Here is a 26311-nt window from a genome sequence, read left to right on the forward strand (position 1 = left end):
TTTGTGTATTTTCCACTGGAAGCCATTTATTTAGGCCCTGTTCACACAGAGTAAACACTGCTTCAAAAAACCGACGAAATTGCCTCCTATCGATTGCCTCCTATCAATGGAGAAAAAGAAGCGCTCGCGGGAAAAAGATGCGACATGCCCTATCTGGAGGCATTTTTCGCCTCAATTTTCGCCAAAAAATGCTTGCGGTTATTCCCACTGTCTGTGGAAGAAATAGGACGAAAAAAACTAAAAAAACGGCAGCAAAACACCACGTCAAAAAACACGTATGGTGCAAAACCACTTAAAAAAAACCAGCTGATTTTCCCAGGCAGAATTGTGAACAGGGCCTAAGAGTTCACCATTGATAACTTTAATAATGCCTCAGTTTTTTTATTTTTATTATGATTTTTATTCTGTAAACAAAAACTTAATTCCAATCAGTAAAGTGTTCTGGACCTGCCAAACACATAACAACCTCACTTAAGTAAACATTCTCCTCTCTTAAAGTGCATATCAAATATTCTCTATTCATTTTTGCTTGTAGTATCATTTGACAGATCTCAGGAAATGTGTAAGTCTTGTTGATGGGGTTTCTACATCTGCAAAAATGAAATTGAACGTAACCAATTACATATTGTTTAAACTATTTGCACAAATAATCTTACAGGAACAATATATTGTGCAGCCTACTATTTAAAAAAGTGGAATTGACACAGATCTAAGACCCTGTTCTCATTGCGTTGTTCGTTCACAATACACCAGTATCTCTTGATATGTGCGTCAAACATATACCATACAAGTGCATGCATCACCCATAAGCTCCTGAGTTGAAGAGATGTATAAAGTGTGGTATATGTTTCTTTGTGGGTGCCTCTGTATTGAAAGGCATAGTCAACAACTGCATACCACCCAATTGTTTGCCAAAAGGACACTTTTTTCGCATAAGTCGGGTTACCGCAGGAGCGTAGCTAAAGGTTTATTGGCGCCGGTACAAAACTTTTTCTTGCCCCCCCCCCCCCCCCCAACTTTTCTTCATGGTGGTTGGCACGCAGCTTTGAGCTGCATCCCTGGGTATGTTAAGTGACCCATCGATGCAGCCCCATCAGCCAGGGCATTGCTAAGGTCCATAAACATCAGATGTACAAGCCCCAAGACATATGTCCCCCCCCCCCCCCCAAAAAAAAAACCCACAATACTGTGCAAAAGTTTTATGCAGATGTGGAAAAATGCTGCAAAGTAAGAATGTTTTCAAAAATAAGTGTTAATATATTTTTTTTTTTTATCAATTAACAAAATGCAAAGTGAATGAACAGAAGAGAAATCTAAATCAAATCAATATTTGGTGTGACCACCCTTTGCCTTCAAAACAGCATCAATTCTTCTAGATGCACTTACACAGAGTTTTTGAAGGAACTCGGCAAGGAGGTTGTTCCAAACATCTTTGAGAACTAACCACAGATTTTCTGTAGATGTAGGCTTCCTCAAATCCTTCTGTCTCTTCATGTAATCCCAGACAGACTCGATGATGTTGATATGGCCCCCACAGAGCCCTGATCTCATCACTTCCAGAGCTCCTTGTTCTGCTTTACACTTAAGATAGTTCTTAATGACATTCGCTGTATGTTTGGGGTCGTTGTCCTGCTGCAGAATAAATTTGGAGCCAATCAGATGCCACCCTGATGGTATTGCATGATGGATAAGTATCTGCCTATTTCTCAACATTGAGGACACCATTAATCCTGACTGCCAAATCCCCAACTCCATTTACTAAAATGCAGCACCAAACTTGCAAGGTACTTCCACCATGCTTCACTGTTGCCTGCAAAGACTTATTATTGTACCGGTCTCCAGCCATTCGGCGAACAATCTGCCTTCTGTTACAGCTAAATATTTCACATTTTGACTCATCAGTGCAGAGCACTTGCTGCCATTTTTCTGCACCCCAGTTCCTATGTATTCATTCATACTTGAGTTACTTATCCTAGTTTCCACGTCGAAGGTATGGCTTTTTGACTGCAGTTCTTCCATAAAGACCACTTCTGGCCAGACTTCTCCGAACAGTGGATGGGTATACGTGGGTCCCACTGGTTTTTGCCAGTTCTGAGCTGATGGCAATGCTGGACATCTTCTGATTTCAAAGGGAAGTAAGCATGATGTGTCTTTGATCTGCTGCTCTAAGCTTCCTTGGTCCTCAACGTTGCCTGTTTCTTTGTGCTTCTTCAAAAGAACTTGAACAGCACATCTTGAAACCCCAATCTGCTTTGAAATATTTGCCTGGGAGAGACCTTGCTGATCCAGTATAACCAGGGCCGGCATTAGGGGGGCCAAACTGAGCAATTGCCCAGGTGCTAGCGACAGCCACATTCAATTGTATCTGCATCCTCAGGTCACAGATACAATTGAAGCCTATAAGGCACTGGGAAGAATCCCTGTGCAAGCTGGCATGATGACATTACTGCATCACACTGGCCTGCGCAATGGTCCCGCCCAGACGCTGTGAAGCGCTCCGTCCGTCACGGTAACAGGGCTAGGTAAGTACAATTATTTTTTGGGGGGATGTGTGCCACTATATACAAGGGGAAGGGGGAGCTGTGTGGCATGATATGCAAGGGGAGGGGGAGCTGTGTGGCTCTATATGCAAGGGGGGGGGGCTGTGTGGAGCTATATACAAGGGGGGAGGGAGCTGTGTGCTTCTATATACAAGGGGGGCTGTGTGGCACTATATACAAGGTGGGCTGTGTGGCATTATATACAAGTGGAGGGGGGAGCTTTGTGGCACTATATAGAAGGGGGCAGTGTGGCACTATATACAAGGGAAGGGGCTGTGTGGCACTATATACAAGGGAGGGGGGCTGTGTGGTACTATATACAAGGGAGGGGGCTGTGTGGCACTATATACAAGGGAGGAAGCTGCTGTGTGGCACTATATACAAAGGGGGCTGTTTGGCACTATATGCAAGGGGCGACACTATATACAAGGGAGGGGGCTGTGTGGCACTATATACAAGGGAGGTGGCTGTGTGGCACTATATACAAGGGAGTGGGTCTGTGTGGCACTATATACTATGGAGGAGGGCTGTGTGGCACAATATACAAGGGGGGGCTGTGTGGCACTATATACAAGGGAGGGGGCTGTGGGGCACTAAATACAAGGGGGGCTGTGTGGCACTATATACAAGGGAGGGGCTATTACTCATCACTATATGGTTATGGTGTGGTGGTATTATTCACTAACAGTATGGTGGTATTATACAGTAACAGTATGGGGTATTATTCAGTCCCTATGAGGTTATGGTGTGGCGGTATTCAGTAACAGTATGGGGGCATTATTCAGTCACTATGTGGTTATTGTGTGACGGTATTATTCAGTAACAGTATGGGGGTATTATTCAGCCATTATGTAGTTCTGGTGTGGCGGTATTATTCAGTAACGGTATGGGGGTATTATTCAGTCACTATGTGGTTATGGTGTGGCAGTATTATTTGGACCTTTTATATTGTGTTTATTATTGGTAATATTGGTCTTATAATAGTGAGTTATGATCAGTAACAGTATGCTGGTAATATTTTTTCTGGTATAGTGGTGTGATTTAATAACTGTATATGTATATAGATAATTTTTGGGTGTGAGAGGGGGGACATATGCTCTGGGGCTTGCAACACTCCTTGGCGCGTTAGAAAACAGCGATACAGTTCCCTGCACTCTGCCTTCTGAATTGACTGCATTATTGATACAGTGACTCAGCATTTGGGGCCCCACTTTTAACTTTGCCTAGGGCCACACTTTGTCTAAAACCGGCCCTGAGTATAACTACCATGTGTTTTGTTGCTATGGTCAGTCTGCCATGGTGGACCTGTCTTCCACAACCTCACCTTTGTAGCAGAGTTTGGCTGTTCCTCACCCAGTATTAAGCCTCCTACACAGTTGTTTCTGCTACAGGAAATTGATTATTATCACCTGTTTGGTGTAATTGATTAATCATTCACCTGACTATAATCCTACAAAATCCATGACTTTGTGCAAATGTACCTAGAAGAATTGGTGCTGTTTTAATGGCAAAGGGTGGTCACACCAAATATTGATTTGATTTATATTTCTCTTCTGTTCTTTTGCTTTGTATTTTAATTGCTAAAAAAACAAACTATTAACACGATGTCTGGGGCTTCCCCACAGCCGGAGTCCTGGGCAGAGCGCTAGTATAGTCTCTGCTCCGGGACTCTGTGGAATTCCCTGACATCGCTGTCCATATATGGACAGTTTGTCAGGGTCTTCCCCAGAGCGGAGTCCCGGGCAGAGCGCTAGTATCGGCTCTGCTCCGGGACTCCGTGGAATTCCCAGACATTGCTGTCCATATATGCACAGTGTTGTCAGGGTCTTCCCCAAAGCGGAGTCCCGGGCAGAGTGCTAGTATAGGCTCTGCTCCGGGACCCTGTGAAATCTTCTGACATCGCTGTCCACGTATGAACAGTGATGTCTGGGGGGCTTCCCCAGAGCTGGAGTCCCGGGCAGAGCGCTAGTATAGGCTCTGCTCTGGGACTCTGGGGAAGCCTCTGACATCGCTGTCCATACATTGACAGTGATGTCAGGGGCATACCCAGAGCAGGAGTCCCAGTGATGTCAGGAGCAAAGCTGGAGTCTCAGGAAGAGCCTACTAGCGCTCTGCCCGGGACTCCAGCTCTGGGGTTGCCCCTGACATCCATGTCCATATATGGACAGTGATGTCAGGAGCAGAGCTGGAATCCCAGGCAGAGTGCCAGAAGCGGCTCTGCTCCGGGACTCCAGCTCTGGGCAAACCCCTGACGTCTCTATATGGACACTGATGTTAATTGCTTCCCCAGAGTTCCGGCGCAGAGCCTATACTAGTGCTCTGCTCCGGGACTCCGGCTCTGGGGTTGCCGATGATATCACATTGTGGTCCAGGAGGATCCTCTGACGTCACTGTGTATGGACAGGGACGTCAGGGGCTCTAACAGTAGAGGAATCCACAGCCAAAGCGTCGGCAACGTTCTGGCTGGGGATTCCACTCCTAGAGGGAGCCCCAATGGAGCTATCTACTTAGGGTGTGTGTGGAATTATCTGCAGAGGGCACTGTAGCAGCATCTGCGGAGGGCACTGTGGCAGCATCTGCGGAGGGCACTGTGGCAGCATCTGCGGAGGGCACTGTGGCAGCATCTGCGGAGGGCACTGTGGCAGCATCTGCGGAGGGCACTGTGGCAGCATCTGCGGAGGGTACTGTGGTAGCATCTACGGAGGGCACTGTGGTAGCATCTACGGAGGGCACTGTGGCAGCATCTACAGAGGGCACTGTGACATTATCTACAGAGGGCACTGTGGCATTATCTACAGAGGGCAGTGTGGCATTATCTACAGAGGGCACTGTGGCATTATCTGCAGAGGGCACTGTGGTATTATCTGCAGAGGGAACTGTGGCATTATCTGCAGAGGACACTGTGGCATTATCTGCAGAGGGCACTGTGGCAGCATCTACAGAGGGCACTGTGGCAGCATCTGCAGAGTGCACTGTGGCAGCATCTACAGAGGGCACTGTGGCAGCATCTACAGAGGGCACTGTGGCAGCATCTACAGAGGGCACTGTGGCAGCATCTACAGAGGGCACTGTGGCAGCATCTGCAGAGGGCACTGTGGCAGCATCTGCAGAGGGCACTGTGGCAGCATCTGCAGAGGGCACTGTGGCATTATCTGCAGAGGGCACTGTGGCAGCATCTACAGAGGGCACTGTGGCAGCATCTACAGAGGGCACTGTGGCAGCATCTACAGAGGACTCTGTGACAGCATCTACAGAGGACTCTGTGACAGCATCTACAGAGGACTCTGTGACAGCATCTACAGAGGGCACTGTGGCAGCATTTACAGAGGGCACTGTGGCAGCATTTACAGAGGGCACTGTGGCAGTATCTAAAATGGGGCTGCCCAATCTTGACATGTGTTTCTGCCAAACACTTCTAACTGAGCCACCGAACTGCATTTAGCGACACTTAAACTGGAAAACTGGATTGTTGAAATAAGAACATGGAGAAAAATCTCAAATTTTAAACCTAGCGGTATTATTATAGTAATGTAGTATTATTATTATTATAGTAATATAGTGTTATAGTAGATCAAATAAGTAATTCATTAACAATAACTTTGTATTGTATCAAATTTGAAAGTAGTGCGGCCCGTCAACTTCCCATTTTTTCTATATGTGGCGCACTTACCTGGCCGAGTTTGAGACCCCTGCTTTAAAGGCTATTAAACAACTTTTAAGCAATTTTTTTTTATTGCGTTGTATGTATTTTATCAAGTAAAACATATTTACAATTGGTTTTAGTTAAAAAATTTTTATCAGAATTGAGCTTAAATGAGTGCTTAGTAGAGGGTCTGGAGAAAAGCTGACAGGGACCATTGAACGGCATCCAGCAACTTGTATGGCATTGTAAAACATATAAGCTGCAGATGACAAACCCTATAACATTTTTAATTAAAACCAATTGTAAATAGTTTTATCTAATAAAATATATACACTGCCATTTAAAAAAATAAATAAATAAATTGCTACAAAGATGTCCATAGCCTTTAAGACTGAAAATACTGTCCTAAAAAGGGTGAGCAAATATTAAAGATCTATAACATAAATATAACATGCTTTAAGAAATTGAAAGGAGTTGTCAGTTTCCCTAACCACCAGCGATCAGTTGGTATCACCAGGGGAAGCTGAATTTGGCAATACAGAAGGAATGTAGCATTACTTGCCGACCATTCAAACAAATGGCGGTTCATGCAACGCATGGACAGGCTGAGTCCACCAAAGCAACTCCCCATTGTGCCTCATAAAAGGGGTCATGGGTGGGAGACCGCCAGCTATGACCCGTATAAACTGACTAATAAGTCCATTACCCTGATCTCTCTGGCCACCTTAAACCAATAATCCTTCTAGTTAAAAGGGTTTTTCCATTCTAACCCCTTGTGAGAATAAAGCTGCCCTGGCAGTCATTGATATGGTGGGGGGAGATTTCTCTCCAGGTGAAATGAAATGTTGCACAACTCCTGTTCAAATTCATTGTCAAACATGTAATGCACGGTCTTGTTAACGCTTTCAGAGAAGGCGATGCTTTTTCTAGTGGCTCTCTGCTCTGGCTCAGAGGGGATCACAAACGAGGGGTTTCCCCTTTATGATGTCCATATGACTGTATAGGTATGAGATCTTAATGTAAATAGACAATGGCCACATAATAGCCACGTGTACATTTTATGAGAAGTGTGAGTGTAATGCAGGTTCATCAGGTCCTGTGGTAAGAATTTGAATCAGGAGATATTTCTCTAGATCAAGGATAATATATTATGGACAACAGAGAGTATGAAAATCTTTCTTTTTTTTAAATCAAAAAAGTTTCTTTGGAGTAGTGGAATGGCCAGACATTCAACTGAGAGAGGAAATTTATATACATTAGTTACATTAGAATACATATATAATGTGAAAAAAAACCCTAGAGTATTTACCAATAATTGTGTTCTTAGATTTGTTTCCAGAATGATTGCTAGAATATTCGCTTTTTGATGACATATTAGCATTAATAGTAGGAGCTTCATTTGCACATATGTTGTTGTGTGAGTTTGTCTTTTTGTGATGAAATCTTCTGCATTGTGCTAAAAGTTTGAAAAAGCAAAGTCAAATACCAAGAAAATGATCAAAACTAAATAAAGTCCACATACTACTTTTTTCTAACATAGGCATCTAGGCATTAGTGTACAGTACTTACTAGCATTTGAGGTAGAAAATCTATAATAGCAAATAATAGGGGAAAATATTGGAAATGTAAAATATAAACATTGTGACAGGAAAAACTGTGGTCATTAGTGATTTTCTTTCTGAGATAGAAACAAAATAGTGACTCTGCATGGTCAAAATAAATAGTTTTTTTAATGTGTTAAAGGATATTTGTACCTCCCCAATCACTTTCTTTATTGCTCTTATGCATCTAAAATGAAAAATGAAGCAACTTTACAAATAAACTTAAAAAGTACTCCAGAAATTTGTTTTTGCCTATAGTGCAGCATAGGCTATTATTAAAGAATAAAATAGAGGCTCTTGTGTATGCCTTGTGTATACCTGTTTTAGTTAATGTGGCATTTATGGGTTGTCTGCCACCTTGGTTCCTTCTTCCCTTCTGATATGGTCCCCTAATGCAGCCTACATTTCCCATGATGCTTCTGTCTTTGCAGAGGCAGAGGGGGCATAGTCTCATCACACTGCACTTGTGCTGCTCTAGATCCAATCTAAGTGCAGCAAGTAATAGATCAGTGACATAGAACTTCTGTCCCCTAGCTGCAGGGTCTTAGTTTATCCTATGTGATGCAGCTCAGCATGTGTCCTTCTTGTGTCCGTTTTTACACAGAAGGCAGTGAGGAGCAGCATCTCATAGAAATACACTGAACTCTGCACACAGCACTCACAGATAGTATAGACAGGTAATGTGAGTCAGGAGAGTTCTATAACTCTGCAGCTAATCATTGTAAGGACTCATGTATTATATCACTGCACTCCTGGTCCCTTAGATAGGGCAGAAATCACATCTCTATCAGCACTATATGCATAAAGAGACATAAAGAGTTACAAGGAGGGTGGAGCTGGGTTGGGAGGTGAGGTGTCTCAGAGGTGCCAGGAGAGGTTTGATTGATGATGATGTAATCCTGGAGTTCACAGGATGTTATCTACAGGGTCAGTTCACATATTGTCGTCTACAGGGTCAGTTCACACATTGCGTTAGTTGCGAAAAATCTGAAGCAAATACAGTAGCAGCAAAGTGGATGACATAAAATAAATGTCATCCACACGCTGCGTAAATACTGAGCAGAAAAAACGCTCAGAAATTTTATTCCGCAGCATGTCAATTGTACTTGCGTAAATGCTGCTAATTTGTTGTGAGTTTTCCCCATTGAATTCAATGGGAAGGTAAATCCTGCAACAAATAGCAGTTGATGCGTTTCTTGCGGCGGGCTTGCAGCGATTTCGTCACAAAAAATGCAACTCAGAAAAAAAAATCTCATATTTACCCAGAAGTCTGTGTTCCTCCCTCCAGTGCAGTCACCTGGGAGGACGTTTCATCCCATGTGACCGCTGCAGCCAATCACAGGCTGTAGCAGCGGTCACATGGGATGAAACATCAACCCGGGAGGCTGGCCTGGATGACATCAGAGGGCGGCCTCCTGGGATGATGCTTCATCCCATGTGACCGCCGGTGCAGCCACTCACAGGCTGCAGCTGTCTCCTGGGATGAAACGTCATCCCAGGAGATCGGCCTGCAGTTTTCCGGAGCGGACATTCTGGCCGTAAAATTGCACCACAGTTTGGTGCGGTTTTTCACCCGGAATTCCCTGTGGCACACAAGGGGTTTTATGGAGCCTATCCGCCCAGTGTGTACTCAGGCACACAGGGGAGAGTGACCTCCTGTCTACACATGAGAGCATGGTCTATTTTGGTGGTCAGACTGAGATCACATGACACAGCTGCCCATAATGTAAGGGTTCAAAATGTATAGATGCAACTGCGTAGGGAAGGAGCTGTAACACAATGGTAAAAAAAAACAAAAACATTTAAGAGAGCCTATTTTCAAAGTTGCTTCATTTTTCCTTTTAGATTCATTGGAACATTAAAAAAAACAATTACAGTACATAGCCTTTACCAATATTTTTAATGTGAGAAAGTGTACAAGATATGAAGAGAATAATGTGAGAAAGTGTACAAGATATGAAGAGAATAGGAGAATGAACTTAGAACAGCACAGGTTCCCTACCTGTACAGAGAAACAAATGTATCTATACAAATAATAATAATTGACTTACTGTACACTACTGTCAAGAGAAAAACCATTGCAATTAATATTGCCAAACTGGCAAATGTAAATTTCCATTCTTGAGATTTTTCCTTTTTCACATTTTCTGAAAAAGATAATTAAATAAAAATAACTACATTAAAGAATAAACAATTACATACACTGTATGTGGCCTTCTGTGCTATAGTATAAACATATAATTCAAGTATGCACACCACCTTGGACTTTTTCATATTTTATTCTTTGTTGTTGACAAATGATAGCCTTATGGAGAAAGGCGCCTTGCTGGTCAGGGTCAGCAATGAATTATAATTACAGTGGAGTTGATAATGTAGTCTAAAATCAATACTTAAAGAGGCTCTGTCACTAGTTTACTAATTCCCTATCTTCTAACTAATCTAATAGGCGCTATGATGCTGATAACTACAGTGTGATTTTTATTTATTTTTTAAAACATTTATTATTTGCAAAGTTATGAGCTTTTTCTAAGTATGCTAATGTGGCTATACTTGCCAAATGGGAGGTGACTCTTTCTTTTCACTCTGGGCGGTGTAATGTTTTCTGTATGGCGCTGTCCAATCAACTCATACAGTTTGTAGCATCCACAGCTGCGGCCCGTAGGGATTACTCACCCCCCGACAGCTGCAGCCATGGATCTGTGACTGCTGGCCCGCATCTCCTCCCCAGGAGGCGCAAGAGCTCACTTCCTCTCCGTTCTGCTGTGTCCCATAGGGCGCGCACGCACACTCGTGCCTGGCCTTAAAGGGCCAGCGCGCACATGAAAATAATCATCAATTAACCCATGATCACCCTGGACTATAAAAAGGACTCTGCCCTTTCAATCATTGCCTGAGCGTTGTTGTGTTTACCCGTGTTAGTCTTTCAAATGGTCCCTTAGTGTTATCCTGTTCCCAGTGTTCCCGTACCTGTATCCTGTATCCCATGCTACCGTTGTTCCTGTGCCTTTGAAAGTTGGAGTCGTGTTGTGCCATCGGTCACGCCTGCTGTGTTACACCTTGCCTAGTGTCTGCTGCCAAGGTCCCATCTGAGCCTAGCCGTTACTACTGTCTGAACTTATTCAGGTACCCTTGTGCTTGAACTATAAAGACATTGACTTGGTACACTGTTTGGCCAGCTGCTATCTCGCTACGGCGGTACGACCCAGTGGGTCCACATACCCACAGATCGTGACACATTTCTCCTCTTCCCAGCCCAGCAACACAGTGTGATAATATAGTATACAGCTTCCATTCCCAACGGTGTTTTCAACTGGTAATACCTCCGATTGTTTCACAGTTAGAACTGCATGCCATATGAACGATTAGAATCTCCTCTTTTATGTGCCACAAAAACCACTGTTCTGGGTGGTCGACAGCCAGAGATATGGCTGTTTAAAGTGATCCCCTCCCCTCCAGCCTCTGTCTCTCACACTGTGTGAAGCAGCATTATACTGATAGGACAGCGTCAGAGGCTGCTCGGTAGCTCCACCTCAGGAGAATCGCTGGTGTTGACACCCACTTGTCTAGTATAGCCTCATTTGCATATTTAGAAAAAAGCTAATAACTTTTAAAATAATAAACTTTTTGGGACACAATTTTCACTGGCATTATCAGTGTGACAGCGCCTATTAGATTAGCCAGGAGATTGGGCATTACTTAACTAACGACCGATCCTCTTTAAACTACATTACATGAATACATTTGTAGATGATTACTATACATGTTAAGGGGGTAAATAAATAATATAAAGCATATTTATATCACAGCCAAACACTTCCCGTGGACAGAGAGAACCTGCATCGATGCAGGCTCCCTGAGTCTCGTAGGGATAACTTGTAATGGAGCTATGTGCTATAAAAATGCAATTGAGGCACCTCAACTTGAATGCCTTTCACTTGAGATGCTTAGGCTTTATGCACACTGCAGAGAACCATTGCTTCTAGGGGAGAATAACTCTGTATATATGGCATTCCATGGAATATGTCAGCATTATTTTTTAGGTACAGTAAGGCCCCATGCACTTCTATGGGGGCCATATCACAGCCATGTGCATGAAGCCGTTGTTCTGTTTCAGATAACTCATCTTCATCTTTAAGTAAAGGGTTATTGAGATCCTACAGTACCCTAGATAAACTGTGTACGATGGTCATGTTGCTTTGTCAATAACAAGAGAAAACTTAAGGATTAAGAAAAGACAAAATAAGTCTAAATAAATTCAGGCCAAAGATATAAATGTTGAGAGGTTCAGAAAACCGTGATTACCTGATACAGTAAAAGTGAGAGATGTTGCATTACCAGTGATTTCATTCCAGAAGGTGCAAGTGAATGTTCTATTAGATGTGGCTGGGACTCTGACTACACTGGTGACAGTGAACAGTCCGTCAGCAGTAAGTATGTGGCTAATGTTATGGACCACCGTGAGATTCTCTTTGTCTACCATCCAGGTGACCTTGGCCTCCGGATATCCAAATGATTGACAGGAAACTTCCCTGACTGTCTTTCCAGAGGAATTAACCACATCTTTAACTTGTGCTGTTATTTCCTTGTATGGAGCTGGGGAAAGAAGAATATCATACTGTATTATACCACTAGTACATTGGGTAGGATGGGTATGAGCAGGGGTAGAAAACAATGACACGTTTAACAATTGGTTGGATCAAGTGGTTTTGTTGGGCTTAGACCCCAATTTTACCTTTGAGTGAACTGATTCTAAAAATCTGTTAGAAAATTGAGCTGAATTATATACACCAATATCACATAGCAGGAGAATGTATAATTTTATAATTTGCTATATTTGCATCATGCTCTTCACATGTTGCCAGTTTTGTCGATTCCATTAGAACACTGTCTTACGAGCATGCATGTTTATGTCAATAGATAGACAGGAATGAGTTGCTGCTAAAAACCTCTCTTGGGAGAACAAAAGATAAGGCCTGATCCTTGTCTCCTCCTGATGGTGGACAGGCTGACCCCATGCACTTCAGATTGTCACATATCAGCTGACATTTATCTTATGTGGATGGGAAAAAATAATTGTTGACATCCTGTTGCTGTAAAATCAACATCATTTAATACTACCATAACATGAGAGCATCCCAACTCTCAGGTCGTCCTGAGATGCATTGAAGCAACGTTGCTCAGTCCCATTCCCACCAATGCATTTCCAGCATTTACAGGTCAATGTAATGCAATGGTGTGGCTTTGGGTAGATACTTCTTACTACTGTCAAGTCCAATCATGTATGTAAAATCCAGATGGAACATTTCTAGGCACTGTAACTCCGTATTCTTATGCACAGCTGTTCACAAGTCATCGACATTTGCTCACTAGTGAATCAGCATATCAAGGGATGATCGGTGCTTTTCTCCAGAAATTCCAACCCTCCACTGACAGTAATAGAGTGTTGCCTTGCTGCTTATCTGCATAATCACAATGTTTCTGGCTGGGGATTGTGGACAGTTCATAACAAGTGATGTTATTTTTTGTAAAAAAATAATAATATTTGTTTGCAATAAGAGATCATTTTAAGTAATTCTTAGTACTGGGAATTGCAATTTTCTAAAGAACGGTGACCTAACAGTCTAGACTTCTTTCACTCAACTCTATGTGCCTAAAAGAATGTGTAGCTATTACAAAGTCATTAATAGGAAAAAAAAAGACCAAAAAGAAAGAAAATTTGCACCCGATATCTCAGTATATCGCAGTATCACATCTGAGATATGAAGGTTTTATGTAGAAATGGGTCTAAATTTAACTAAAAATGTAATCGGTATCAAACTTCTCAATAAAAAAAAAAATCTTTGAACCATGTATACAATCAGTTAAAAAATTTAGTTTTCTGATGAAAAAACCTTTTTATAAAGGAGTCTGGCTTCTCTAACCCCTGCTATCAGCTGTTATTGTCAGGGGAAGCCACAGACAACCACACGTTTAAATGTTTATAGTTTTAATCTAGCTTTATATACCGGTCAATCAAGCGACTGACCGCCCATGTAACACATGGACGCACCGGGTCTGCCACATAGAAGGGGTCCTGAGTGGGGACTGCTTTCCCCTCTATGTTGTGAGGTTGTCATGATGAGAGAACTCTTTAAATATGGTGAGGGATCACTACTATTTTTAGGATGTATAACAACTTCTGGATTAGTGTTTTTTCTTTAATGATAAACCTCGGACTTCCGGAATCTGTGCAGTTCAATAAAAATGAAAGGAGCGCTGGTCACGCATGCGCACAAGCGTGACCGGTGCGCAAGTCATTTCTATGGAGCTGCAGACAGACCCCGGAAGTCTGAGATTTGTCATGGAGAACTTCGAGGGACTTTTGGTCCCCCGTTCTCCTTATCGCTGGGCGTCCCAGCGATCACACATGTATCCCCTATCCTGTGGATAGGGCATGCATGTCTTTTGTAGGAACAACCCCTTCAGTGGCGTCGCGCTGTAGCAGCCATAGCAGCTGCTAACGGAGCCTCCGGCCATGGTGGGGGGGCCCGTACCGGCGGGTGGAACGGCCCTCCCCTCATGCTGCGGGCCCTGTAGCAGCCGCTACGGCTGCTATAGCGGTACTTACGCCACTGCACACCACGTTCGGCCTGTATATTCAGCATCTATGTAATGATAGGGGTAGGGAAACGGACAAGTGAGCCCTAATCTACCCGCCACTCTGTCCCTGCCTACTTGCAACGACCCGCCCTAGGCGACGGGGTACAACTGGGCGGCGGTCCCTACGCTCAGTAAGTGCACGAGACAAACAGACAAGGGTACACAAAGCTAAGGGAAATGGGGCAGTTGCCCACGGCAACACCGTGAGCAACAAGAGAGGTGAACGAGCCGAGTCAAACCAGGAGTGTACGAGGTACCAAACGCAGAGCAGAAGAGTAGTCAGTAAGCCGGGGTCAATATGGAGCAGGATCAAATAGTCAGAAGCTGTAGCTGGGCCAGGAAACAACACGAGAAGAATCACAAGCAAAGGAGGAACAGGAAAGGCAGGTATAAATAGACAGAGGGCGGGAGCTAGCTGAGTCTGGCCAGGCTGCGATAGGCTCTCCCACTCCTAAGCCTGCCAGCCTGAGTGGTGGAAGCTGGAGTCAGTCTCAGAGACGTATACTCAGGTGAAGACTGATTACCTATGGGCGTTAACCCCGAAGCTGTGCCTGGCAGATCCTTTACAATCTATGCTTAAAGATGCTCCCGACAAATGTCTAATGTGCCAACAGGGTTCATTGGCCAGGTGTATGCCAAAAGAGTGTAATTTTTGGTATAAATGTAACCGATATACGTCAGTTTATCTTTTTTTCATCTGTAATGAAACGCATAGTTGACAAAGTTTTCAATACAAATGGATCCCGCAAAAAAAAGTTTACCACACTGTATACATTTTTTACTCTGGGAATCAGTGACAGTCATTTGAAACTGTATAGGCGTGCAATTGCATATATCTGGAGCATATATTAGGTAGCACTGATACATTGAACATATAGGCTGAATGTGGTGTTTATAAAGCCTAACCAGTATTTTTGAAGTGTAGGAAAGCAACAAAACTAAGGTGCACACAGTGCAGAGGTCGGAGAGGGAAAATATCTATAGTTTTCACAATCTCCAATTAATAAGCAAGCAATGTTGAATTATATTTGCCTAATCTGTTATTAAGCCATATGTGTGTGACGTCATAGAATAGTCATTACCTTGCACGTCCAGATCCATTACTTTATAGTCTGATCCATCAGAAGATATTATGCATAAATATTGACCTGCATCAGTCATCTTTACGTTACTGATGTGAAGAATGGCATAGCCCTTGTGCAGTTCATATGACAGAATCTTCATGCGGCCACTTAAGTTCTTGCCTTGCAATATTTCAATATCTTTGCCATTTATATACTTTGCTACTTCAACACTGTTCATTTTATCTCTGCTATGTTGCCATAAAACCTTCAAATTTTCAACATGTGTTCCCATGTCCATTGTGAATTGACATTCCATTGAGACATTACTCCCATACTCCACAATGTAATGAGATTTCCTGGCCCGCACTGTAAATAACGCTGAAATATAAAACAAATATCATGCCAGGAAACAGTGATGCATTTTTAAATGATAAATTTCATATTCTGTGTGGTGAACAAATACTAAGCAAAAACGAAAGACTTTTCCAGAGTCACGACTGTCACACGTCTGCATACTAGTATCCGTTTTACGGCCGCAACACCTGGACTCCTCTAAAATGTGAACGTTTTATGACCATGTGAAAAAAGCCTAAGGCTAAGTTCACATAACATTTTGGTAATACAGCTCTTGTATACATTTAAAAACAAAGCGTATACTGTCAAAAGGGATGCAAATGCTATGTTCTTTTTTTTCTCACATATAAAATCTGAGGCGCACTAAGGTACAGTGTAGGACGTAGGTCCATAGCATTCTATGGGTGCTGTATTACAGATCTGTACCACACTGATCATTCATTTAGTCATGTGCATGAGCCCTAAGTCATTCCTGTATCATTTTCCTCCCTTTAGGATCCACTTTTGGCTTTGGCTAAAAATATATATATATATTTTTATCAAATACTGCACTATACAGGGGTGTAGCTATGGGGAGGTGCAGAGGTAGCAGTTGCACCCTGGCCTTTGTGTCTAAGGGGGGCCCAAAGTCCTCTCTGACACATAAAAAGATATCAGCATTATAAATGGCACATGGTAAGGCTGGGTTCACACGACCTATTTTCAGGCGTAAACGAGGCATTTTACTCCTCGAATTACGCCTGAAAAGACGGCTTCAATACGTCGGCAAACATCTGCCCATTGCTTTCAAGGGGTTTGCCGACGTACTGTGCCGACGACCTTTAATTTTACGTGTCGCTGTCAAAAGACGACGCGTAAAATGACTGCTTCGGCAAAAAAGTGCAGGACACTTCTTGGGGCGTAATTTGAGCCGTTTTTCATTGAATCCAATGAAGAACAGCTCCAAATTACGCCCGTAATTGACGCCTCGCAAAACGCGAGTACGAGCAATTACGTCTGAAATGCAGGAGCTGTTTTCTCCTGAAAACAGCTCCGTAATTTAAGACGTAATGGTCGTTATCGTGTGCACATACCCTAAGTGGAAGCCAGTTACAGATTTTGCATTGGCGCCCAAGAGCTTCAAGTTATGCCTCTAGCGCCATGGAACCTCCCCGCTGGATTATGCATTCCCCGTTTTCCCATGCCATCATGATAGTTCAGTGCAATAATCGCTCTGAGGGGTATAGAATTTCTGCGGGATCTGTCTGGGGTATGAAATCACTGTGGGGTCTGAGATCACTGTGAGGTCTGGGGTATAAGATCACAGACGTCTGGGATCTCCAATCACTGAATCCAAATATAACTAAGTAAATAAAACATAAGCTCCAAATTTTAGCAAGGGTACGTACAGACGTGGCGGCAGAAAACCGCACTAAACCGCATGGTGTAACGCATTTGAAAACATTTTGTGTTTCTTTAAAAATGGCTGCAGTTTCTATGGGATGTTCCAGAGATATGGCCCGATGTTGGCTCCCTATATACTGTAGTTAGCCAATGCAGTGGAGCTAGCTTCCCTGCTTTTGATGCTGACCAATCAGCTCAAGGCAGCTGGAGGTTGGTTCACACCCTGTTGGCTAACTACAGTAAATTAGCATTAGCCAACACAATGATGGGCCATATCTCTGGAACGGGGAGGGGGGGTCAGGAATAAAAGAAAAATAGCACTTTAATCAGGGAGAAAGCACTATTCAGTCAATTTAACTTATATGACCCAGTGACAGGTCCTCTTTAAAGGCATAAAACCGCAATGGAAAAAACTTGTTAATACCGCCATGTGTAAACACTGTCTAATAGGTCTAACTTATAAATTCGGACTTTTCAAACTTTAAATTCTGACTTTTTAATCTTTAAATTCTGAAGTTTTAACACATGAACAAAGGCCATAATACTAGTATAAATGGAACCTTATTCTTTTTATGTAGAAAAAAATATCTTAATAAATACTAGAGCGTTCTAGTACCTACACATTCTAGCAGGTAATGAGTAGAAGAAAATTAACTTCTTACCGCTTATGATGGTGAAATAATTCCACAAAAGCACAGAAATCAGAAAATTGCTATGTACAGCCATCTGGAGCCTAGAACACAAAAACAATAACTTAGTACAGTCTGTCAGATACTGCACAAAGTTTTGTGAACAGTAAGTAGAAGCATTAATAAAACATATGTTCAGTAAAATATGTTAAATCAAATATTAAAAAGGTTGGTCTGGTTACTCTGGTTTTAGGGTTGCCACCTTTTCCACTCAAAGATGCTGGCCAGGTATATTTACATATTGTAACGTCTATGGCCACGGCCCGTTGTTCTGACTTACCCCTCGACGGCCGTGGCCATGGACATCCGAGTTGCTTGCAGCGTCGTCCTCCTGTGAGGCGCCGGCACTCACTTCCAGATATCGACACCGTCTCCAGAGGTCGCGCACGCCCAAGCGTGCATGGCCTTAAAGGGCCAGTGCGCGCATAATTGCGGGAAGTCTGCAATCTAGCCCAGAATGCTCTGGGCTATAAAAGGGGCTCTGCCCTCTTGTTCCTTGCCAGAGCGTTGTATGTTACCCAGAGTTTGTTGTGCTAATGGTCCCCTAGTGTCTTCCAGCTCCCTAGTGTTCCCTGTTCCCGTATCCTGTATCCTGTTCCCGTGCTATCCTGATCTAGTGCCGTGCTGAGCTGTTGCCGTGTTGTGCTGCGTTCCACGCCTGTTCTGCTACATCACGCCTGACGTCTACCTGCCGCCTGGTCCCAGCCGTGCCTGCCTTACTACTGTCTACATTGCCTCAGGTATCCTCTCTGAAGTATAGACTCTGTACTTTACCCATTTGGCCAACTGCCATCCCGCTACGCGGTATGGCCCAGTGTGTCCACACCCCGCATCGTGACACATATGCCAAATGTGGTGTTTTTTGCTGTAATTTTGCAAAAATCATGATACAAAACTCTACAAAACTGGCATGTGTAAATACACCACCAACATGGTTAATAATTGGGTGAGGGTGTTACTGAGTGTGATTAACCACAGGGTACCTGATCCAAGTAAGGTCTGTTCCTTCTCTGTACATGGCCACAGTGAGGAGTACTTTGAATGGAACGACGGTTGAGCAAGCACAGTTCTGCTCCATTAATATATGGGACTGACGGAGACGGGTGAGTACAGTGCTCGGCTGTTTAAATCACCCTCATAGACATTTTACACATGCTCATCCGCAGCTCCATTCCAGCTCCTCCTCACTGCAGTCATGCAGTGAAAAAGAATTGATGGGTGTCCTAGCGGTGGATAGGTGATACATTTGAATTGTGGAAAAAAACATTCAAGCAGGTGCTGCTTGTACAGGTTATTATGATTGTAATTCTCATAATTTTACAGTACACAGAAAATGCTAATAATGTGTTTTTTATTAGTATCTAAACAATTTACATATATTACTTATCACCTGTATGATCCATTTAGGTTTTTCCAATTTGTCCATAAAAATGTTTGGCTGTCTATGATTTTTTTTTGTGTGAAGTTGTCCAGAAAAAATAAATAATTAGGTTGGCAACATGACCACTCCCAGTAGATAAATCTTATTTATTTTGTTAAAAACACAAATCTGTGGCAATGTTTAACCACTTGACTACCACTAAATGACTTTATACATTGCAGCGGTAGGCAATTAACTGTGAGCCTCCGTTTTTAAATGGTGGCCGCATTAACTGACTGCCAGCGCTGAATGCCGCTGCAGATTCCTGTGTCTGCACTGTTACTATACAGCAGCGATCACAGGGAAGACCCTGGAGTACTTCTACTCCATTAACCCCCTAGATGCCGCGGTCAATAGCGGCCGCGGCATCTAGGGGGGGATAGACAGAGGAAAGGGGTGCTGATGGGTTGTAAAGGCAACTGGGGGCCTAACAAAGGTCCCAAGGCTGCCATAGCTATATGCCTATTAAGCAGTACCAGAGGCATGGTCTAATAAATTGCCTGTTAGTTTATGACTGACAACCAATAATGGTTTGGTATACTGAGTATACCAAAGCATTATGAAAGCGATCAGTAGATTGCATTGTGAAATCCCCTAGTGGGACAAAATAAAAAAAATTGATTTGAATAAAGTTTATTACAAAAAAGAAAAGAAATAAAAACATTTTTTTCCATACAAAGTAATTTTGTTTTCCATAGGTGGTTTAAAAAAAAATCACACATATATGGTATTGCTGCAATTGTAACCACCTGTATAGTAAAGTTAACAGTTATTGAAACCACACAGGGAATAACGTAAATAAAAAATGCAAAAAAACTATGGCAAATTTTTTTTCTCATTACCCCTTTCAAATTTTTAAAAAAAGTTAATCAATAATTTATATCTACCTGAAAATGGTTCTATTAAAAAAAATAACTCATCCAACGAAAAACAAGCCCACATATGGCTCAATTGAGGGAAAATTAAATATGTTATGGCTCACTGATTGCGTCAATTCAGGAATGAAAACATTCTGCTAAAATAGGCTCTCACATTGAAAATACAGTCTAATCTGCAGGCAGCATGTTATAGAGCACAAGGAGCCGAGCAGATTGATATATAATTTTGAGACCGCCCACTGGACTCCTAAGCCCAGACTGAGCAGAGGTTTAGCTCAATAAATTATAAGTTATACAGAATATTTTCCCACAAATCCATAAATCAACCTGCTCAGCTCCTCCTGCTCTATAACATAATGCCGGCAGATCAGACTGCATCTTCAACATGACAGGTTCCCTTTAATCCGTTCAAGGGAGCATAACTGCAAACTGGGTGTCCCTAAATTAGGTCACCATCTAAGGCTAGACAAAACCTCATCTCATGGTCGGTGTGTTCCTGAATGCAGGTACCTCATAAACATAAAATGCTATGTTTGCATGAATATAATAGTTGTGCATCACTAAAACTATGGTAATAAGTGAATGAAGCATTATAACAATGGGCACTGCTTTTACATTTTTTACAATACTTTCTTCATTCATTGAATAACAACATCCGAATATATGGAAAGTTTGTACAGTAAAATAATGATAATTAGTATTGCAATATTACTCTAAGAACCATGTTGGTCATGTGACTATTGTATATGACAGAATACACACTGAAGCCTAGGACTACATTGGCAATTTCTGTCAAGCAGTCATTGATACTTGCACCTTTGTTAGAGTTGCATATTTAAGCTTACAAAGCGCCAGCATTTAGGAAATCCTTATAGCATTGTAAAAGATGGCAACTAACATAAAATATCATGAGAAACCTGCTTTTGTTACTGTCCCAATAAGCAATTTTTCACTGTATATTTATAAATTATAAATTATTGTGCTCCTACAATTTAATTATTACAATTCACTGATAGACTTTAGTAGAGTAAAACAATTTTTATTAAATATCTAGTTAAAAACAGGGATAAAATCCCTCCTGTCATAACCCAATGTGCTCAAAATTATAACGAGAAAAAACGATATGAGTTCATCGGCTGATCCAATTGTGAACCCTATGGATGAACACGCTTATATTGATATCGGTGGTAACGTGTGCTTTACAATGTTGACAGACAGGGCATTCCCTGAGTGTCCAAAGTGATGGGCTGTATGATCTAAGTATGCTGTCAACTGCACTCATTCCTTCACTGTCCTGACCCTACGCCTTTCTATACCCCATATCATCAGGGGTCTACTTAAGATTCGATGATGCTGACCATTGTGCCAGAGATAATTCATATCAGTTATTAGATGTGCAACATGGCGTGTTCGCACTTGATATCAGCGACACGCCATAGATAGGATTGAGAGTTAATATAAAAAAACACTCCTCCCCTCTCGTTCCGACCATGCCACCCTGCTAGCCAACCCAGGACTTGGACGTCACCTGTGACAAACGGCCGTTCAGAGCGAGGCGGAACATGTGATCCGCCCAGCCAATCACCGCCGCAACAACCACCAGGGGATGCCGGCGTTCGGAAAGCTGCAGGGAACGGCTCGTTAGGAAAGGGCGAGACTCGTCCTCAGAGAGGGCGGGTCCACTTCTCGGGGTAGTAACGGATGACAATACAGAAGGCATCCTAGCCACTCAAAGCTAGTGCATGATAACATCATGCCAATCCACCACATAAAAGGGATAAATTCCCAAAACAAAATCCAAATCTAGATAAATTGATGAGTTCTGTACACATGGATACAATGTGGAACATTTAGCGAGGGAGATATATAGATGCTATATGTCAATGCATAATATCACCCATACAGCCATACTGCTACATTTGTACATATATATACCATCATAACCATTCATTACATATATGCCTTTCGTCACCAAGCATATTTAATTCAAGATGGTCATGGTTGAGAATTCACAGAATATGTACACAGACATGTGAACAACTTCAGGGATGCAATCGCCCCATACCACCACAATAGGGAGTTGTTATTGACAGAAAAATTCTTATAGGAAATTTCTCTATTATTTATTGACAAAAAACAAGATGAGGACGAGAGAGGGCAAGAGGGCCAGTGAAAGTGATAATATATCACCGAAAGAAGAGAAGATATAACAGATAGTACAGAGGGTGATACATATATAGAGCATGTATAGTTGACCTGGTCATTCAGACCATCTGGCTGGATACAAACCATCCTGTACATCCATTGGGCCTCTTTCTCAAAATTAAATGATCCTGGTCTCGTCCTTTCTTAGGATGACGAACACACTCAATTGCTTGAAAGCATAGACACTCTGCTTTCCCATGATGTTTCTCATGTACATGTTTAGAAATAGGGGTATCTCTTTTATTGACAATATCCCCCACATGCTCTCTAATACGCAGACGAAATTGTCAAATAGTCTTCCATACATAGTTTAGTGGGCACGGGCAGGTGATGAGGTATATGACACCCATCATCCTGCAGTTTATAACATTTTGAATATTGTATACTATTTGAGTGGCCACACTTCGAAAACTCCCTCCGCTTTGAATAAAGCTGCAGGCCCTGCAGTTGCCACATCTGTGTGTACCTGGTATATTCCGATTTAGCCATGTCCCCACACGCCCAGTAGGGTCAAGGCAACTGTGAATCACTCTATCACTAATGTTTTTACCCCTACGAAAAGTGACCGAGGGTTTGTTGGTAACCCTGTCTGATATATTACTGTCTGCACTCAAAATCCGCCAGTATCTTGTAAGAATCTGCATTACCTCAGGTTGTTTTGAGTCAAAAGTGCCTATAAGCCTGGTAATATTAGCATCTGTCTTTTGACTTGGTGCCAGAAGTTTAGATCTCTCTGGGACTCTCACGGACTCCATTGCTGTATCTGTGATCTTTTTGGGAAAACTTCTCTCCCTAAACCTTTTTCCGAGATCTCTAGATTAAGTTTTAAAGTCTGACATGGAACTGCAGTTCCGTCGTACTCTCAAAAACTGGCCCCTCGGAATGTCACGTTTCAGAGGATAAGGGTGACAACTATTCCATTGAAGAAAACTATTGGTAGCAGTTTCCTTACGATGGAACTTCCCAAGTTCAGAAAGCACAATGAGTCCTCACTGATATCGCTGATAAATCTAAGCCCCAACATGTTTTTATTGAGGGCAGATACAAAGGCATTAAACTCCTGCACTAACGAATTCCAGAACAACAAGACATCATCAATATACCTTATCCATAGGCCAACCGATGATGTCCATTTGGAGAAAAGATCCCCAAAGACCACCGTCTCTTCCCACCAGCTGAGGTACAAGTTAGCATATGTGGGGGCTGCTGGGCTCCCCATAGCAGTACCCCACTGCTGGTGGAAAATATGGTCCTCGAATACAAAAAAGTTATGTTCCAAAACAAAACGTAATAGACACAGGACTAAATCATTGTGGGCCATAAATTGAGTGGCTCTGGATCTTAAAAAAGAGCTAACTGCTTGACAACACAGGCCATGTGGGATGGAGGAATATAATGCCTCTACATCCAAGCTGGCTAACATGGTCCCAGGTTCCAGAATAATCCCATCAATGTGTTTAAGAACATCTGTCGTGTCTCGGACATAGGATGTCAAGCCCAGGACAAATAGGCGCAGAACTATATCAACATAAGTGCTGATATCCTGAGTTATTAATGCCTGACAAAATCGATCTCCCACGAAGTGGGGGATACCCTTTGTGTATCTTAGGCAGACTATAAAAACATGCCATAGTAGGGAACTGTGGGAAGAGAAAACTAAATTCACTAGCACTAATAAGTTTTCTTTCCTTAGCTTCTCTTAAGATTTCAAGAAGTTCAGCTTTATATACTTGTGAGGGGTTGCTATCAAGAATCTTATAGCAATCAAAATTCAACAGGATATCCTCACACATGTTTTTATAATCCCCTCTATTTATAATCACAATATTCCCACCCTTATCGGATGCTTTCAGGATAATGTTCTTTTTATTTTCAAGGGTGACTAGCGCTTCTCGTTCATAAAAAGAATGATTGTTTTGTATCCCATTTCGATCCTGATCCATCTTCCACATCTCATCTGAGACAAGATAAACAAATAAATCAATATTGCTAAAATTAGGCTAGTGAACAGGCCCTGCCCTGGAACCCTAGTAGACTCTTCCCAAAGTTCCTCCAAAGTCCTTCCATATCAGTCTCCTCTAGACCCAGTTCTTGGCACTTCCTTTTATTGTGATGTTTAAAAAAACTTGATCCACTTAAGTTTTCTGGCAAACAAATGGAGATCCCTCACCCACGTGAAGGAATCAAATTTAACTGTTGGAACAAATGATAAGCCCTTGTCCAATAAGGTTGTTTCTGCTGGCTTTAAATTATAATCAGACAGTTAATGATTTGTAATTTCTCTTCACTCCCTTCCCTACTCAATCCCTTTGTCCCCTCAACATGTACCGAGAGATAGGGGGGTTGTTGGAAAAAAAATTCCCATTGCTGTTAGAAAAGGCCCTACCACGACCCCCTCTAAATCTCTGCCTTCTATCTCCAGTCCCCACAAAAGACCCCGCTCTCTCTGAGTCTGTTGTTACACTTTTAGTTGTAGAAGGCCCAGTATGCCTTTGATCTTTATTCGGTTGTTGCAAATGTTGAGTAATGAAATCATAGGTGTTTTATATCTGAATTCCTGAAGATCTCTCTGGAACTGAAAATGTTTACATTTCTTAATGTGATTAGTAAATCTCTCTAAGGCCTGTTGTAAGGCTTTATCCAAACAAGCAAAGTTAACAGATTCTATACTTCTATTCCACCCACAGGTATCTCCCACAGCACTTTCATACAATAATCATTTTCTATCCCACTCAGGTATAATTTTTCCTACCACTAAAGCAAACTTTTAACCTACACACCGTGACTTTATGCAGGGGCGGAAATAGAAGTATTCCTTTCTTTTTATTGAAACAAACTGGTCCAAAATTCTACACTAGTTAGTTTAATACTATATCTTTTTTAAGATCAGAGCTCTGTTTTTGTTATTTAAAAATGATGAAATTCGGGCTACTTAGAACCACCCCTAAAAGGAGCTTACTTTGTATGGATTTTTACAAGTCATTGAATTCAGTAGGACAAAGGTGCTGGGATTGTTAGAAGACACAGCTCTGATACACATAATGTACCTGGAACGATCCTAGCACCTGTGTGTCCATTACATGACCATGGACAGAATTTTATCCACCAGAAGTAAACAATAAATGTTCCTACTGAATAACAGCAAGCAGAGATTTTGAAAACTGTAAGGAATCAATACAGAAAGTATATTGTAAAATTTTACAACTTTTAATTATACAAAATACAACATTGATTTGCTGAAACCAGACAACCCTTTAAGTAAATAGATTATTTAATAAATACAAATAAGTATAGCTTCACCTTATGGAAATGCATACATAGCAAAATAATACTTCTATCCTTATTGTGTAATGGCAGGAAGGAGGTGAAGGGAACAAGTGAGTCCTAATCTACCCACCGCCCTGTCCCTGCCTACTTGCAACGACCCGCCCTAGGCGACGGGGTACAACTTGGCGGCGGTCCCTACGCTGTCTAAGTGCAAGGGAGTACAAACAGGGAACACGCAAGGGAAGGGGCAGTAGCCCACGGAACGCCGCGAGGAAACGGAGCGGTGAATGAGTCAGTCAGGATCAGGATGTAGTGGAGTATACCAACGAGAGCACGGAGCAGGAAGCAAGCCAGGGGCAAAGCGAAGCAGGATAAGCGGAACTGAAGCAAGGCAGAAGCACGGCAGAAGCAGGCTGGAGCAAGGCAGCAGTGGGCCAGGAATCCAAGAAGAATAACAAGCACTGAGGAAGAGAACACGGCAGGTATAAATGGACAGGGGGCGGAGCTAACTCCGACTGACCAGGCCGCGATAGGCTCTCCCACTCCTGAGCCTGCCATCCTGGTTGGTGGGAGCCGGTGTCAGTCTAAGAGGTCTGGCCTCAGGTGTCGACTGATTAATCCCGGGAGT

General features: G+C 42.5%; 1 protein-coding gene across 1 annotated transcript; it reads right to left on the minus strand.

Moving 5' to 3' along the window:
* Positions 1-300: 300 nt before the first annotated feature.
* LOC142652032 (programmed cell death 1 ligand 2-like) lies at positions 301-17966 on the minus strand. Its single transcript, XM_075827404.1, has 6 exons — positions 17887-17966; positions 15506-15865; positions 12087-12377; positions 9836-9931; positions 7493-7639; positions 301-590 (listed from the first exon to the last, which is right to left on the minus strand). Exons 1-6 carry the CDS (start codon positions 17948-17950, stop codon positions 538-540), a joined length of 1011 nt encoding a protein of 336 aa, XP_075683519.1. The 5' UTR covers positions 17951-17966; the 3' UTR covers positions 301-537.
* Between the last annotated feature and the right edge of the window lie 8345 nt (positions 17967-26311).

This window comes from Rhinoderma darwinii, chromosome 1 (assembly GCF_050947455.1).
Source record: "Rhinoderma darwinii isolate aRhiDar2 chromosome 1, aRhiDar2.hap1, whole genome shotgun sequence".
Lineage (NCBI taxonomy): Eukaryota > Metazoa > Chordata > Amphibia > Anura > Rhinodermatidae > Rhinoderma > Rhinoderma darwinii.